Source organism: Stegastes partitus, unplaced genomic scaffold (assembly GCF_000690725.1).
Source record: "Stegastes partitus isolate 25-593 unplaced genomic scaffold, Stegastes_partitus-1.0.2 Scaffold1145, whole genome shotgun sequence".
Classification (NCBI taxonomy): Eukaryota; Metazoa; Chordata; class Actinopteri; family Pomacentridae; genus Stegastes; species Stegastes partitus.
This window is the reverse complement of record NW_007578876.1, coordinates 197,674-214,150: the sequence shown is the minus strand read 5'-3', so window position 1 is coordinate 214,150 and position 16,477 is coordinate 197,674. Positions and strand designations below refer to the sequence as shown.

At 43.4% G+C, this 16,477-nt stretch overlaps 1 protein-coding gene across 3 annotated transcripts in view; it reads right to left on the bottom strand.

Annotated features, from left to right (window-relative positions):
- The window catches only part of pak4 (p21 protein (Cdc42/Rac)-activated kinase 4), a 37,273-nt gene that overhangs the window by 9,994 nt on the left and 10,802 nt on the right, over positions 1–16,477 (bottom strand). For 2 of the 3 annotated variants that reach the window (XM_008296666.1, XM_008296667.1), the window contains exons 2-7: positions 6,426–6,662; positions 4,879–5,084; positions 4,502–4,703; positions 2,679–2,912; positions 1,135–1,593; positions 447–580 (exon numbers count right to left, since the gene is read on the bottom strand). In XM_008296666.1, the coding sequence (XP_008294888.1) occupies positions 447–580; positions 1,135–1,593; positions 2,679–2,912; positions 4,502–4,703; positions 4,879–5,084; positions 6,426–6,626 (1,436 nt within the window). In that variant the 5' untranslated portion in view covers positions 6,627–6,662. The remainder of the gene's footprint in view (positions 1–446; positions 581–1,134; positions 1,594–2,678; positions 2,913–4,501; positions 4,704–4,878; positions 5,085–6,425; positions 6,663–16,477) is intronic. The other variant, XM_008296668.1, reaches the window with a different exon arrangement.

The following is a 16,477-nucleotide window of genomic DNA, read 5'->3' as shown; positions in this document are numbered from 1 at the left end:
TGAACCATTTTTCTCATGAGAAAAGTAATATTGCAAATGACATCGATATTATTGTTCAGATCTAAGCGTTCGATGTTTTAGTTGTCATGAAAACACAGACCAGAGAAGAAAGTTTTACAGTTTAGAGATTTCGTCAGCTGCAAACTGAAGGAACTTATTTGACCCTGTCTGATATGAATCAATAATAAAACTGGTGTTCTTCATAAACCTGGTGGTTTACTGAACTTGTCAAAGCAGAGCACACGAGCTAACGCTGCCCTCTAATGGAAGCTTTTGGTACATGAGGGATTTAATCAGGGAGTGACCCAAAATGACTTAAAGCAGATGAATATAAATAGATTTTAATGAAGTACAACGCCATACGACCCATCTACAGCTGGTCAAAGCCCTTAAGAACCCGTGAGTTGCCACACAGGTGAATCCGACCCGACTGAAACGCTCCTCACCTCGTGTGCGTCACGATGTCGGTCAGAGCTCCTCCCTCCAGGAACTCCATGACGACCCACAGCTCGTCTCCCACCAGGTAGCTGTTGTACATCTCCACCACGTTCTCATGGTGATAGTCGCGCATGATCACCACCTGCGGTTGCCACGGAAACAAGCGGACACAGACAATTAGTGCGGTCGCTCTGTAGCGCTTCCTGATTACTCATAAGGCGACTCTCGTGCCTGAAACTGTACCACGTCGATTAGCAGCTAATGCGAGAGCCGTGCACTCTGCTGCCAACAGTCAGACCTCAACTGACTGCAGGTTTGACTCATGAAGTGTTAGGTTATTGTATTTAAGGAGTGCATGAAGTGAGAGAGAGTTTTGCTGCTCTGTTGTCTTTGAATGTGAAATCTATGTTTGCAGGTGGTGTCAGGAAGGAGTGAAATGGGATTCTTAAAACTTTACATACACAGGAGGAGACTTTACAACCAGTGCTGCTTCAGAGTGAAACTCAGCGGCTTCACCAGCGATAATATATCCAGTTTCTAATCTTGTTTAATTCACACACGGCTGATTACAGTTTGCAGATGAAAGCCTGAACTTTTTCAAAATAATCAGATAAAAGTCCACTTTTACTTTCTCTTTTACGACTCTAAAGTTCAGCTGCACATTGTGCGCTGCTCGTTTATTCAGCCTCCTCTCACCTCGTTGAAGAGCAGCTCTCGGCGCTGCTGTTTCCTCAGGTCCATCTTCTTCACGGCCACCAGCTTTCCGGTGGTCTTCACCGTGGCAATGCACACGATCCCCGTGGAGCCCTCTCCTATCTTGATGTAGTGGTCCAGGTAGGTCCGCGGGTCGCCCGGATCCACCACCATCTGCAGCGCCGCCCTGAACTGCTCGTGGGAAACCCTCTGGGGCTCCCTCTGCGGCGAGCGGCCCTGAGGGGGAGCGCCGGACGCCGGGGGCCCGGAGGGGACGGGGGGCCTCGGGGCCGGGACGCTGGGGTGAGGGGTGTGCGGGTGCTGGGAGGACTCGGGGGTCAGGATGGGGTGGGAGGAGTGGTGAGGGTGCTGGTGGTTCGCGGGAGGCTTGGAGCCGGAGGAGCCTCGGCTGGATCCGCTGGAGGGTCCGTTCTGAGGGGAGGATTCATGGTGTCGACCCGGCTGGAAGACAGAAGAGACGTCATCATAAACACAGTCTGGAGGAGGCTGACTTATAACACATAAAATATGAATTTATAGAGTATGATTGGATGGATTCAGTCCTCAGTTACACAAATATTCAGAAAACATATATATTTTTCTTTTAGTAATGTATTTAAAAAACAACATTTGAAACTTCAGATCTCTGTACTTCTTGGACTACATTATCGACCATTTCTTCTGTTTGTGTTTTGTGCACCGTTTTCATGACGGCTTCAATGTTTTTGCTCATATTTCAACTCATCCGTAATAAGAGATTTTTTGATCAACTTATTCAGTATTTCAGATTCTGAATCAATGACACGATGATAAATAAGAGTAAAAGTTTCAGACTGTTATCTTTAATAGTTCCTGAGATATTGTCGTTCAAACAGCCTCGAATTTCAGTGTGCAGAATAAGTGCTGAAAGTCGGTCGACAGACAATTTAAACATCATCCTACATCATATCAAATATTAACGCCACATTTACGGAGCTGCATCGGGTGGATTCAGTCGTCCATCACAGGATATTTAATTTTATTTCACGGCTTTAGCACGTATTGTAATCAGCAGGAAATTGGTTTATAGAAGTTTTTTTATCTTTTCTGAGTCATTTAGGATAAAGCTAATCAGTGTACTTCATCACACTGATGGAAAAATCAAACTCAATAATGACACTGATGTGCAAAATTGCAACGGCCCAAAGTGCAGATATAATAAAGTAATAATAAACTAAGTATAAATGGTAAGGAGGAGAATCTGTGTACATTAAAAAATGCAAGCAGAAATCCTAGACTGTATTTAACCCAAACAGTCTAAATTAAACGTGATATTTCTGTGAGGCACTTTGGCACAACATCGCCCTGTTCCCCTGTACAAGCCTCGACATTATCGCTCATGCATCGCTTTCAGAGAACCGGGACAGAAGCAGCTAAATCTGATGCGCAGAACAAAGAGCAAGGTGATAAGAGCTATCATCCGTCAGCCCGTGTGCTCACTTTGCACCTGTTCCTTTCTCTCTCAGTCAATAGCTTCCCTCGGGGCCGCCGCCTTTTTGTCCGCCTACCTGTCCGGTGGGGCTGCGACCGCCCTCGCTGTCCGTCCTCGGGTAGGTGTTGAAGGGCCGCGTGGTCTGCTGGGCGGTCTTCATCACCCCCTCGGTCACCGGCAGGTTCGGGGTGCGGATGTTGGGTCCCGAGAGGGGCCTCTTGTCCCGGGGAGACTGAGGGCTGCCGTCCCGCGACACGTAGCTGGATTTGGGCCTGGGGTCACCGGGCTGGTCCCTGCGAACCACCTGCTCCTGAGGGGAGGCAGAGTTTGGGTCAGAGATGAAGGAAATAGCAAAAAGCTTAAGCCCACAGACAAATGAACGCTTCACATCTACCAGCCCAGGTGTTGTCGACTGTAAGGATATGTGAGTTTCAAAATGGAAAGAAGACAATAAGATCCTAAATATGGACATGTTTTCATTTTCAGGTGTCACTTTGCAGCATCAACCCTGGTATAGAGGAGACGATTAATCCAGTGTTGAATCATTATCGGTCGTCAGGATGACAGCAGCATCATACAATCATGAACAAATGCATAGATGTGGTGTTTTCTAGTGGGAAATCTTCATACATTGACTTTTAGCAGCACATTTATCCTCGTGAAAGGGTTCGATAGGATCAAAACAGATTCTCTTGCTTTGTGCTCCACTGAGGATAAACTCGGCCTTCGAGATCAAAGTCACAAAGCTGCAGAAAGTTAAAGTGAGTACATGGATATTTATAGAAGCTGCTGAGGCGTTAACCTTCAAGCTTCCAAAACTAGTAGGGCACCGAGATGAATGTGAGACTGAAAACGACACGATGTGACTGTATTCAAACTACTGTTCTACTCTGGTCAGGTTATCGACCAATATTTTTGTTTCTGTGGTACAACGAGTCATATCTGCTCAATGCATGTTGAAACTGTGACCACGTAGTTCATATTAAAACTTTCTATATGTTTAGTTTTGTGTTATCGTGACATGCAGCAACATGTGGTTCAGAAAATATCACTAGTTTTAGTGTTTAAACGCACCCACGATCAGAGATTATTTACATTATGTTTAACGACAGGATGAGAAACAACAGCGACGATTTCAGGCTTTTATCCTTGATCGTTCCCGACGTATTGCTTCAGATTTCAGTGTATAAAAACAATTTTCACTTGCAAATTATTCAATATATCAATCTAAAATCTCACAGACATCATTTTAACTATCCATAGTTAATGATGAATAAAGCTTTAAACTAATCAGAGGTGGTTAAACAGAAGGCCCCTGATGATTTGAGATGGAATAACTCACATATGAGGTGCTTAACACATTTATTAGAGCACCTGCCTAATTTGTTTAGCACTGTACTTATATGTAGATCATCCAGCATCATGAACTGCTTTAATGCACTCTCAGCTCTCGACAGGAATGAGGAATTTCAGACTGAATTCACCTTTTTATACCCAAATATAGCCGACTCACTGGGCTTCTCTGAGATATTAATCAAGCACAACATTCGTGTTTCTGTTCAGGAATGCAAGGAAATAACTAAAATATGACACTTTATTAAAGAAATAACAATTTACTTTACTATTTAAACATTAAAAACATCATTTCCGTTAAAGAGCTTCTACGTACTGGTGTATTAACCAGTACAGAAACATTAGAAATGATTTTGTTCATTAGCAATGCTGTTAATTTAGGACAGCTGTGGCATAAACTTGACATTCGGTGGTGGTCTGATATATTTGTAAAGCGCAGTATGTGGGTGACGCAATCTACAGGTTTGAGTCCAACGGTCAGCAGGATTAAAACAAACTAAAAGTTCTTATTAAATATTAGGTTGTGGGTTTGTGCTCCGTCCCCACCTGGTCCCGGTCCCGATGCTCTCTGTCTCTGTGAGGAGGCGGAGGAGGGCCGGAGTCCAGCCTGTCTCTGGGGGCTCTGCTGGGCTCTTGGCCTCGGGGCTGCTGCTGAGGTCGACCCTGGATTCCTTCATCTCTCTGAGGAGGACGGACAGCACGCTGGCGGGGGTCTCCTCCGCCGTGGTGGTCTTGTCTGGGTCGCTCTCTGAGAATTAAATCCAAACATCAACGCTGATACCTGAGATATAACAGCGCTTCTGCTGTAATGATCATGTTATCATGATTTCACAACGTCTGTGCAACAAGCTGCTGCTTCACAAACAAGCCCAGAGTAAACACACGATTACCAGCAGGCCTGGAGCTGCAGCGTAACTCCTCACCTGTCTGAGTAGTGTCTGTGGTGAGGATCTCCGTTCTCCTGCCCAACTCCTCCTCCTCCTCCTGAGGAGCTGGAGTCCCTGCGAGGCTGGATGGGAGGACTTCCTCGCCGCAGGGAGTTGGAGCGAGTCACCGACATCGTGTCAAACTCATCCAGCAGCCACGTCAGGGAGCCGTCCACGCCCAGCTTGCTGCCACGCACGATGGTCTGAAGATATTAGGAAATAAAAGGTTGATTACAGTAGATGACAAAATTAGACGTCCTGACAAACAAAGCTTGTGGTCTCTATTAGCCACAACTGTCCTTATTTTAGGTTTAAAATGGTAAAAACGGTGAATACAGGGCACCTTATTTTTATTTACTTTAGCCACAGTATCTGTTCACCCAAAGAAGCAATCACAGAATTAATGCAACAACAATTTCTGCTCGATCTTCTCCGATTCGCCTGAAAAATATTTGGGAAATTTTAGTTTGTTTCGCAGTTCGTTTGTTTGTTTTTAAACTAATTATCCATTAACTCATTTTCAGCACATTCAGCACCTTAAAATTTGAGGCTATGTTTGGGTGACAATATCTTTGGAACTATTACAGAATAAATCCTGAAAAAAAATCAGTCATTTCTCATCATTAATTCAGAATCAGCAATACTGGGTTGAAATGTGGAAACAAAGAAAAGTCTCATCTTAACAAAAAAAAAAAGAATAATGCAGAAGATAACTAGTGATACAACAGAACCAAATAAAATAATAAAAATAATACGAATCAAAACGTACAGAATACGTCCTAATATAAAACACTTGGTCACAAAAATTGATGAACCACAAACACATAAAGTTCACCAGCTAGCTGAATCGAAGTAGAATTTTAAACGAGTGAGAAAACGTGCTGAAAGTGGATCGAAATGAATCTAAAACTTCACAGACACCGTGATAAAAAAGCATCAAACAAATCCGAGATGGTTGAGCAGAAGGCCTCTGATGATTTGAGACGGAACAAAAACTTTGCAGCCAAGCCGTATAATAACCGCTTACATGTGCTTAACGAGCAGGTCACGGCCTGCATTTTCCAGGAAGCTGATTTGTAAACAGTCACGTACTCGTAAACCAGGAAACTGGTTACTGTAATCACTGATTGCTTTCAGGTAGATTGTACACGACAGAAGTTGACAGGTAACGTGCAGAAGTCACCAGAATTACATTAGTCATGACTGTGAGGCTAAAATCCAGGATTATTGGGGCCCAGATGAGAAACCTTTAATCCTGTGACCGTCAAGGAGGATTTCAAAATGCCTAAATAATAATAAAATGAAAATGACGTCAGATTTTCCACCTGTTGGCGCAACACAGCAACGTCATTTCCCTCATTAACCGGGGTTCGTCCTGCTAATTTGACTGTTTTACTTGGCTTTTGAAGGATAGAAATCAGTTTCTTGAGTCATAATTGCATCAAAATGTCACACAAACAAACTTATCAACACGATTCATGCAAGTTTTAAAGCTGCATTATTTTCCTGAGCCAACCGCTTGTTCGGGTTTTTGCTCGTCCCACCTTCCGTGGTTCCACAGTAGTGATGACGGTGGCGTCGATGAAGGGCTTGGGCCTCTTGGCCGTGTCTTCTATCAGCGACTGCCATTGTCGCGGCAGCCCGACGAACTTCTGCTCCTGCTCGTCGAAGTCCGTGTGCACGCGGTGCTCAAAGTTGGAGGGAGCCGAGATCTGGATGCGAGACTTCTTCTTCTTGGTGAACATGATGGCGGCCGAGGCAGCTGCAGCCTAACATCAGACCTGCAGGGAGGAAGGAGGAAACGGAGCAGAGTTAGCAGGAAAGAAAAAAAAAAAAGAGAGAGAGAGAGAGAATGCAAATGTAAAACTTCCAAGAGGCAAATGTAAAGCATACAGGTTTGTGGACAAGCACAGGAAGCAGCATCAGAGAGCACCCCGTGGGAAGAAGCTTCTAATGGACGTATTGAAATAACACACTTGGCTCAAATTGCATTTTGAAACTTCAATCAGCATTTAAAATGAGCTCGGAACGCAGGCTGGGTGTGGTTTCCTGCAAAATGCAATCAAATATCGACAGAAAGTGAAACTATTTGAGGCCCATTTATCTTCATTCTCGGTGACTGACTAATGCCTCACAGGTGTAAACCTCCGACAGCCAGTCAGGCTGCAGCTCACATCCGTGCCTGTTCAGACTCATATGATACGTAGTGCCAACGCTGGAGTGTGCACAAAAAACAGAGTCAAAATCCTCCCTGATCGAACACAAAGCTGCGCTGACAGTAGACGATGCATCAAATAGTTCTGCAAAGAAGCGACAAACTCCAAAATGGGGATAAATTACACACAACTTCAAAGACTAACAAACTCAATATCCACCCAAATGTGAAATATGGCCTCTGTTTGTGTGCCTGAGTTATGGCGTTACATAATACCCAGAAAAGTGTTTTTGCAGAAAATACACGTGTCACAGTGACGCTGACCTTTTGCATATCAGACATCGGCACTTCATCATTAAACCCTTTTAAAAATGTCGGTGACGTTTTGTCATAATTAGCGTTGAGTTACGGCCTGAAACATGATTTGTGAGGTCACGGCGGCCTTTGAGCAGAAATTCTAATTATTTCACTGCCGAGTTCAAGTAAATGTTCTTGTCAAATTTGTACAAATCCCCTCGAGATGCCACAGAGGTATTACATTTACCAGGAGTAATATGCAAAACTTGTGTCGCATGTTTGATCAAATAAACTTTCGCCCAACTGGCTGACTCCACTCGGCTGAGCGTCTGGAGGCCTCGTGACATTTAACCAGTTGTGACCTTTAGCTGACGGTCATCAGCTGGATCAACCACAGGCCGGTTCCCAGTACAAATGGCAGCTGATCCCGCTCCAGCATCTCCTGATGGAGATGACAACACAACCGGCCCGGAGGGGGGATAACGGTTCACGGCGCAGCATCGCCAATGAGTCATTTCCATTTGCTGCTTTGTTCAGCGTCTCAACCGCACTGTTGATGTCAGATCAGCTGCCACTCTGCAGTCTGACTACAGTCTAGTTCGCTGTCGACAGCTCACTTTCTGTCAGACAAAACAGATGCACGCTCTATTCTGGACGTGGCTTTATCTAAAAATAATTATATTTATCAGAGTGTGAAAGTTGGAGGATGCCTGCGAGAAGTCTGTTATCTGCACACACTGTCTGGTGACATTTTCATGACATGATGGTTGGGATACAGGATGAGGTAATGTTAATATCCAGAACGGGCTGCATCCTCTGCCAAGGCCAACAATTGTTAGTATTTTTAAGAAAGTAATCCAGATCTGCATCAATATTTATCGGGTTCGACGCCTCCTCAGCAAGTTTCGGGAAATTTGTTTTTGCACAATCCTGCTGACAGACAGATAAACAGCAGTGAAAACACGCCTCTACCTCGGCCTTCGACTTGACAGAGGAATAATTCTGCTTCTGTGTACAAAAAAATAAAAATAACAAGGGAGACAAAGTACTAGATAGACAAAATATTACAGTCCAGTGGAGCGCTACCTCAAACTATGACTTAAAATTACTCTCAAACTGAGTCAACACCGTGCAGCCTCTTTCACAAACGCCATTCTGGCAGTTCTACTTTCAGTTCAGTTATAATCCAGGTCGACACCAGAATTTAATGGATTCTTCGGCCAGCAAGTGTCATGAAATTCAGCTCGCTAGGTTTTGCATAATCCTGCCGACAGACAAACAAACAGCGCTGAAAACACACCTCTACCTCGGCTCTCACCTCACAGACGAATAATTCTGCACCTCTGTTCACAAAATCACAATTTGGAGGACAAAAAAATGAGGTGGATGAAATATTAAAGTCCAGTGGAGGACTACTGTAAGGTATGACCTGAAGTGACCCTTTAGCTGAGTCAACACAGCCGCTTCCACAAATGCCCCTTCGACGTTTCACGGCAGGAAAACTCCTCGTGTCGAGAGAGAGCGGTCCATTACAACTGTGAATAAAGTGAATCCACACTAAATTTAACACATCCTGTAGCCTCCCCAGCAGGTGTCATGAACTTTGACTTGGGAGTTTTTTTGCATAATCTTGTTAATAAAATGACAACTAGGGGATAAAATACCACACAAACTAAATATTACCATGTAGTATAACCTAAAAACTACCTTCAGCTTAGTCAAGGCTGTGCAGCCTCTTCCACAAATACCATTTTGACATTTCACAGTCAGAAAACTACTCGTCTACCCAGAGAGTGTAGCTCCCTGCCAAGGTTAATCACATTTTTCTCTTTTAAATCATCCAGATCCACATGAAAGTTTAATAAAACGGTTGGGTAGCTTCAGTGTAATCTTACCAACAAACGGGACTGAAAACCTCCACCTCATCTCCACCTTGGCTGAGGAAAAACCAAACGCAGAACGGCTGAATTCCCTGTTTCCAAATGTTCCGTGTTGCACTCTCATACGCAGCTGTGTCATGTTTTATTATTGCGAAACAATTACAGGAACAAGCGCATCATCACAGACGCCCATAACTAATCGGTGAAATCATTAAAATCACCTGCTGTCGTGGCTGAACGGAATAAAAAACCTGCAGATGGCGAGTTAAAAACAGTCTCCCTCTCAACCTTTCTGCTTTGTTGGCGGGTATCAAAAGAGACACTCCCAGTAGTCAAACAAGAGGCCTGCTAGTGATCAGTGTGCTGGAAGCAGATCCAGGCTCAGCAGCTGACCAGGAGGGGTCAACAGAAGAGGTGGGGACTGTTTTAAGATGCTGAACACCGAGCCAAACGCGCTCTGTTCGTTCTTGGAAGGGAAAAGAACAAAAACAGGAGAAAGTTTAAAAAACAAGGCGGCGAAAGAGACGCAGGGATGTGTGGACGGAGGGCGGGTCGTAAGTTAGGGGGCATGAGTCATGCTGCCGAGCTTACAGACTGCAGTATTAATAAAGTCTTTCACAGCAGGAGTGTTTGAAGTGGAGCAGGACCCGCCCAGGAACACACTGAGCAAAGAGAGCTTCACAGGCAACCACGCAGCACTGACACAGGACCGAACAACACAACACCCGACTGCAAAAACCACAGAGAAATCTGGAGAAACTGCAGAGATGGAAAACACATTGGTACATGCCTGGCCCGCTTATAAATGCAATTATTGACGAACGCCCAAACACAAATCAAAACCGGTTCAGAAGGGAGAAAACAACAGCGGCTAATAGCTCCGGCATTGTGTGCTCGTTGCGTAGATTTACTGTAGCATCGCCGGCGTGAATTATAAATTACTCTATTATGTCACGGTGTTTTAATGAGAGCGCAGAATGAAACCATAAATCACCGCTCGAAACGTTTCGCAGCCAAGAAATTTAAAAGCTCTATAAATTTGCCAGATGTTGCAATCGCTGTTATCCTCGAAGGTTTAGCGAGCAACGCAAACTTTCTGGCATTTCTTGCATCTTATTGACCTTTTTGCAAAATCAATCAAATTAATCAAAAAGAGAAGATGATGTCATGTCATGCAGTCACTTACACTACGGTGGCAAATTACATGTTCCCTAAAAAAAAAAATAAAAATAAATCAGCTCCACCTAGCTACCAACTCTGGATTTCATTCCCATTAGCAAAACTATCGCAACGCTGATGATAAATGCCTCTCTCCGGTCATAATGAGTCTGGTGACAAGAGAAACGAGGAGAATAAATCACTGCGGAGGCCTATCATTAGTGCTTGGCTGAAACAGCAATACAGTCAATCAATGCTGCTGAACTGTGGGACACAAAAACTATCGCCTTTAGGAAGGTTGAAATTAACGATGAAAGACTGAGGAGGTGGCGGTGTGAATTCTCATAACATCCACAGAGCATAATAACATTAACATATCCGTGTATATATATAGCGGATGATTAGCCAACAGCTTGAGCAATAATATATCAAAAGCACTGAAAGCGTCCACAGATATTAAATCAGAACAAAGACGTATCATGTGAGGATAGAGGATGACATTGAGCATCTCATATTTACAGACAGCGGTCTGGCTGTGAATCAGGTTCTTTTTCTTTTTTTCTTTCCCCCTACGTTTGGAAATATCTGGAACTCTGAGCCAAAAGGCAGCGAGTGAAAAACAAGATTTTACTGCCGCTGTCAAGAGCCAAGAAACGATAAGATTTACATGTAACGAAGGCCGAACGGCAAACAGCAAACAGATTACCGAGTTATGACCTCAAAGATGCTTTTGATTTGAAACAGAGCTTCGTTCGCCGACGAACAAAACCGTGTGGGCGCAAATAAAAGGTTTACAGGACATGATGTGTGAGTCGAAGCATGAAAATCAGTGTAGCTTGCTCAGCGGATGATAAATATACATTTACTGTCAGGAAACAACATTAAAGCCATTAAAATATGACAATCAAAGTCTTTTAAAGTGTTCTTTATATTTTGTGCCTGATGATTTAGACGACTGTCATTCGATCCCACATCCAGACAAGCTGTAATAAAGACATGTTGGATTTATTTAGAAGTTTATTTCCAGTATCAAACGAGCTTTGTGCAGGCAGACAGGTGTTGAAGGGACAGGTGAGCTCCCGACAACAAGAGTGATTGATAACAGGTGAACCGTCACCCCCGACCCAGACAGCTCAACCGACCCGTGACCCCCGACTTCACCATAAAACAGGAGATGTGAGTGAAGCCAACAGGTGTCTGCGCTTCCTGACCACATGGGGTTTTTTTGTTTTGTCCATTTATTCTCTGGATTTCAGAATTCAGTAAAATCAAATGTAAACCAGTTATGTGCACATGCACGCTCCAAACCTTGCTCGTTGTTTTTATTTTGAGATGTTTTACAGGCTGGTGCACATTTAGGGATGTCGCAGCAGCAAATGCAGGAAGTTCAGGTGCAGCATCTCAAACTTCTCTAAAAGCTCAAAGACAGACACCAAGATCTGTATGGAAAGTTCAAGCTGAGAGTTTCAGTCGTTGTATTAGCAACACGTCATCAAAATGTTCACATTTTAAAATAATACCGTCGTTGTTTTCAGCTGCAACTGTTCTGTAGTTTGTTTTGAAATTGATTTATTTGATTGATTTGCATTTTTTTTCGGTGTCAAACTTGCTTTTGAGAAACTTTCTGTGGTTTTGGTACCAACGACCAAAGTTCTAACAGCACCCAGAAATAAACCTTTAAAGTGTCAAAAAGCAACTAGTTTAAGTTTCACAAGGAAGGCCGAGAAAAAATCAATAAAATCAGGGCTCCAGACTGCGAGCAAAGTGGTTGCATAAATCAGAATTTCATGTGGTTGCACAGGTAGCTACTGTGTTAGCTACTGCGGCTGAAAGTCCCACCGTTTCTTCTCCTGTGGTTCTTTCAGTCTCTCCCTGCTTGACATGTGAAACAAACTATTTCACCATTATTGTGTTGCACAGATGAAACGTCAAAGGCGGATTATTTTTAAAAAGCAAGACAGAAAGGAGGAGTCGTCTGATGAGGAAGTGCAGGCAGGGAGGGAGGTGCTAGCTGAACCACAGAACAAGAGAAAGCAGCCCACCACATTCAATCAATAACTCAAAACTGAATGAACATTAACTGCAATTGTAATTTAGGCTTGACATACTTAGACAACTTGATCAGCTGTGGCACTGATGTTTAAAATGTGCTCCGTTCGTAGGAAATTGGTTTCAATTTGGGGGCAAATCTGACAAAAAAAATCACGTGCTACTGGTGGAAAAGTTAGTCTGGAGTTGTGAAAATGCAACGTGAACGTCTTATCTCTCAGCCCTGAGATCTAGTGTGACGTGCAGACACTCTGTCCTACATCGTGCAGCAGCTTGACATTGACTGCAACACAAAGATAACTTAGAACAAAGCCTAAATGCCTCAAAAACACGCCGTTTATCTTGTCAGTCAAAAGCAAAGCACTGATTATTGAACACTGTGCCGAAGCCCACACAGACAGCTCAGAGATAAATGCGCCCACTGACCTCAGGCTAAGGTACAAATTATGTTCTGTAAACGGGCCGTGGCTTCAGACGGATCGGTCCTACGGTGGGCTGTGAACCGGAGGCTCCAGCGGCCCACCCACTCAAACAACTGTTAGCCCAACGCGCACAGTTAACCAGAATCTACACAAAAAAACGTCTCCTCTGATGCTGCAGAACAGCCACGTCCCCTCCCTGAACTGTAGTTACAGCTCCCCCCCTTCCCTGCCAACTCAAAATCCATCTCTCGCCATCATCCCCCCACTCTCTGCTCCCCTCTTTAACAGTTTCCCACCCTCCTCCCACATTTCCCTTCTCCCTCCTAAATTCAACCTTGCTCAATTTGCCGCCCATGCATGCCTGGCTGAACAGTGAGAAAGCCTGTCTGGTCAGCGGGCCAGAGCCAGGCTGATGAGCTCTGGATGAGGCTGCTGTCCTCTGGCCTGATTCAAGTGCCGCACATGGGTGGTCTGCACTCTGAAGCACACCATCAGTCAGTGTAATGATAGCGGCTGTACCACGGAGGACTGGCTCTCAATTAGAACCAGATCCGAACGTGGACTTGCTGGGAAATGTGCAGCCGGATCCTGCTACCTACTATCACTCCCTCTCCTGCTTTTCACCGGTCGATGAAATGACATTTAACGTCGGTATCACGGGCCACGTGACCCCCCGTTCAACCCCGTTCGACCCGCATCGCCCTCATCATTGTGTTTGTCTGAAAAGGTTGCAACACATGCTGTTATCAATACGTGGCTGAGTGAACAAAAGACAAAAGACAGGAGCAGTAAACACCTAAACATGCTGTAATACCTCAAAGGCTGAAATCAGAGCTACAGCAAGATCAGTGTTGTTTAATTAATGTATGTCTTAATATGACAGATCGATAGTCAGTTCTGACATTTGCAGCAACACCAGCATGTATAAGATATTTTGTTGTATGGATTTTTAAATGCAACTAGAACTTTGAAGTGTTTCTGTTTGAGTCAGGGCGTACAACTGAGTAATTTCCGACCGTGTGATATAAATAACATCAACACAGGGGTGACCTCAGATCAGGGAGGTCACCGCTGATATGTCTCTTCTTCCCTGACTAATACCGGTCTCATCATATTAGCTCTGCCCCGTCATACGTTTTGGGAAATGTGAAAGACATCATTAGCTGGAAAACACCTCCTCAGCAGCAGCAGCAGCAGCGATTACACATTTCGTTCCTTCGCTCTAATGATTTTCTCTCCGTTGAGACACACCTTACATAACCGTCTTCATAAACACACACCGGCAACACTCAGGGGTTGAGGAGGCCAACGTAAACAAACTTCAAAAAGCCAAAATAAATCTTTGCGGCGCTGGAGGATTGGTTTCCACCTTCTTACTTCACCTTGCACTTGTTTGCATGCGTTGGGTTACAAAACACATGAAAAGTGTTGAGAAGACCATCTAGTTTGGCTAAAGTTGAGAAAATAACCCCTTGAATATGAAAACTAATATTCAGAAATACCTGCATTACAAGCTCTGGTACTTTGAAACTTAATATGAACTGAAAAGTGATGCTTGACTTCAGTATTCTGGACATTTTTATTCCGTCACCACGAGTTTAGAGGCCATTTTAAAGTACTCCTGAGCTCCCTTTTCTCGTGCAAACACCAGCGTTTTTGAAGCTTGGGATAATGTTTAATTAAAGCACAGAAACTCTACTGTTTACATGCAGGCCACAGTGACTGATAAACCCTGAAATTTTACAGCCAACCACATTTCCAGGGCTGAGGTATTAAACAGTCTGTAAACGGTGGTTGGGTAACCTCCCAAAGCAACTGGTAGAGTCAACAGAGTTACCGGCCAAACAACAACAAAAAAAAACACCAGCGATTGTCAGACGGCAGTTTCTCACACTGACTTTTTCACGGAGGTAGAAAACAAGAGATTTAAAAAAAAAAGCAGACAGCGGTGTTCAGGTTACCCTTGTTGTTGTTGTTGTCGTCGCGTTGCTCTTACATTAGCTTGCTGCTGCTGCTGCTGCTGCTGAATCAGGGGTGATAATTAATAGCCTGTTCTCTCACTACTGCAAACACACACAGGACAGCAGCTCTCTCCCAGCGTTTCCCAGATTTATAAAGTGCTGTGCAAACATACTGTACACGACCTTGGAGCTACTGGCCGCTCTAATGAACATCAGTCTGCTCACTACGCTGTGTGTTTGTGAGTCTCAGCTTCAGAGCGAGCTTGTTTACATCTGTCTGTAAATAATGTAGCCTAAAATACGAATTTAGACTTACTCAAGTTCTCAGAATAAGCAACTGCACTGAGCGGACAACATCATAACGAAACTCAATCAGTGCATTAGAGCGCATAAAAAAATGTCAGGTCAAAACAGAACATCATACACATGCAGATTACATCCAAAGAAGGCGCTGTAGCCGTGTTTTATGGTGTTAAAATACAGTTCAGGTACATGTTCAGTTAGGAATGGACATTAAGCTCCTCTCATACCTAAACATACTCGATGTTTACGAATGTAAGCAGCTGCTATGATTGAATCTCACCTGAAGCAAATCTGGCAGACAGAATAAGTATGAAATCATGACACTGATCAAAACAGACACTCTACTGTACAATATCCATAACTGTGACTTAATTTTTTAGGATAAGATGCACTTTGTTGTCCCAAAGGGAGCATTTGTCTTGGGTAATAGTGGTACCGTACAACTCCACAAAATAAAGCACAACATACAATAAAAATAAACACAATAAAAACTCTATCATACATAGCGTGCAATAAGAACATAATATCCTAATGTTAATAGATAGATAGATAGATAGATAGATAGATAGATAGATAGATAGATAGATAGATAGATAGATAGATAGATAGATAGATAGATAGATAATCTGTTGGAAAATCCTGTGTACAAGTGTATTTATGACAGCAGTGGATATTCTTAGGAGTAATAACTATAAAAACAAGACAGTTGTGTCCAGATGTTGCAAAGATAAAATTTCTGCACATCAGAGCAAAAAACCCGACTTCCAAGCAAGTTTTAACTTGAACACACAACAGATCACTACTCTCCCCCTCCAGGGAATCTGTGAGTTATACCCACTTGTTATCAGTCAAAAACCAGCCATACGAACCCGATTCTTCATCATATGATAGTAAATAAGGGTCGCTTATTCTTCTGAGCTACGACTGACGACACACAAACATGAACAAAACCCAAACAAGGGTCTTCAAACTGCTCCTTTTTTAAAATTGAATAATGTAAAATTTCTGCACATCAGAGCACGAAAACTCAACTTCCAAGCAAGTTTTAGCACGAAGACACAACGAATCATTACTCTCCCTCTGGCTTTTACAATTTAAAGTAACTTCTGTGTATTTTTCCACTTGTTTTTGGTCGATAACAAGCCATAAGAACCCAAATCCACGTGTAATAATAATAAATACAACTGTGGGGCGTATGTAACATCACATTTCAGCACGAAAAACTTCTGAGCAAGTTTAAACACAAAGATGAATCACTGTTCTCCCCCTGGCCTTTAACAATTTTAGGTTATTCATAATGTTGATATGCAAAGAAACCCCAAAACAAAACACAAATTTACCTAAAAAATGGAAAGAATTTGTAGGATTTTG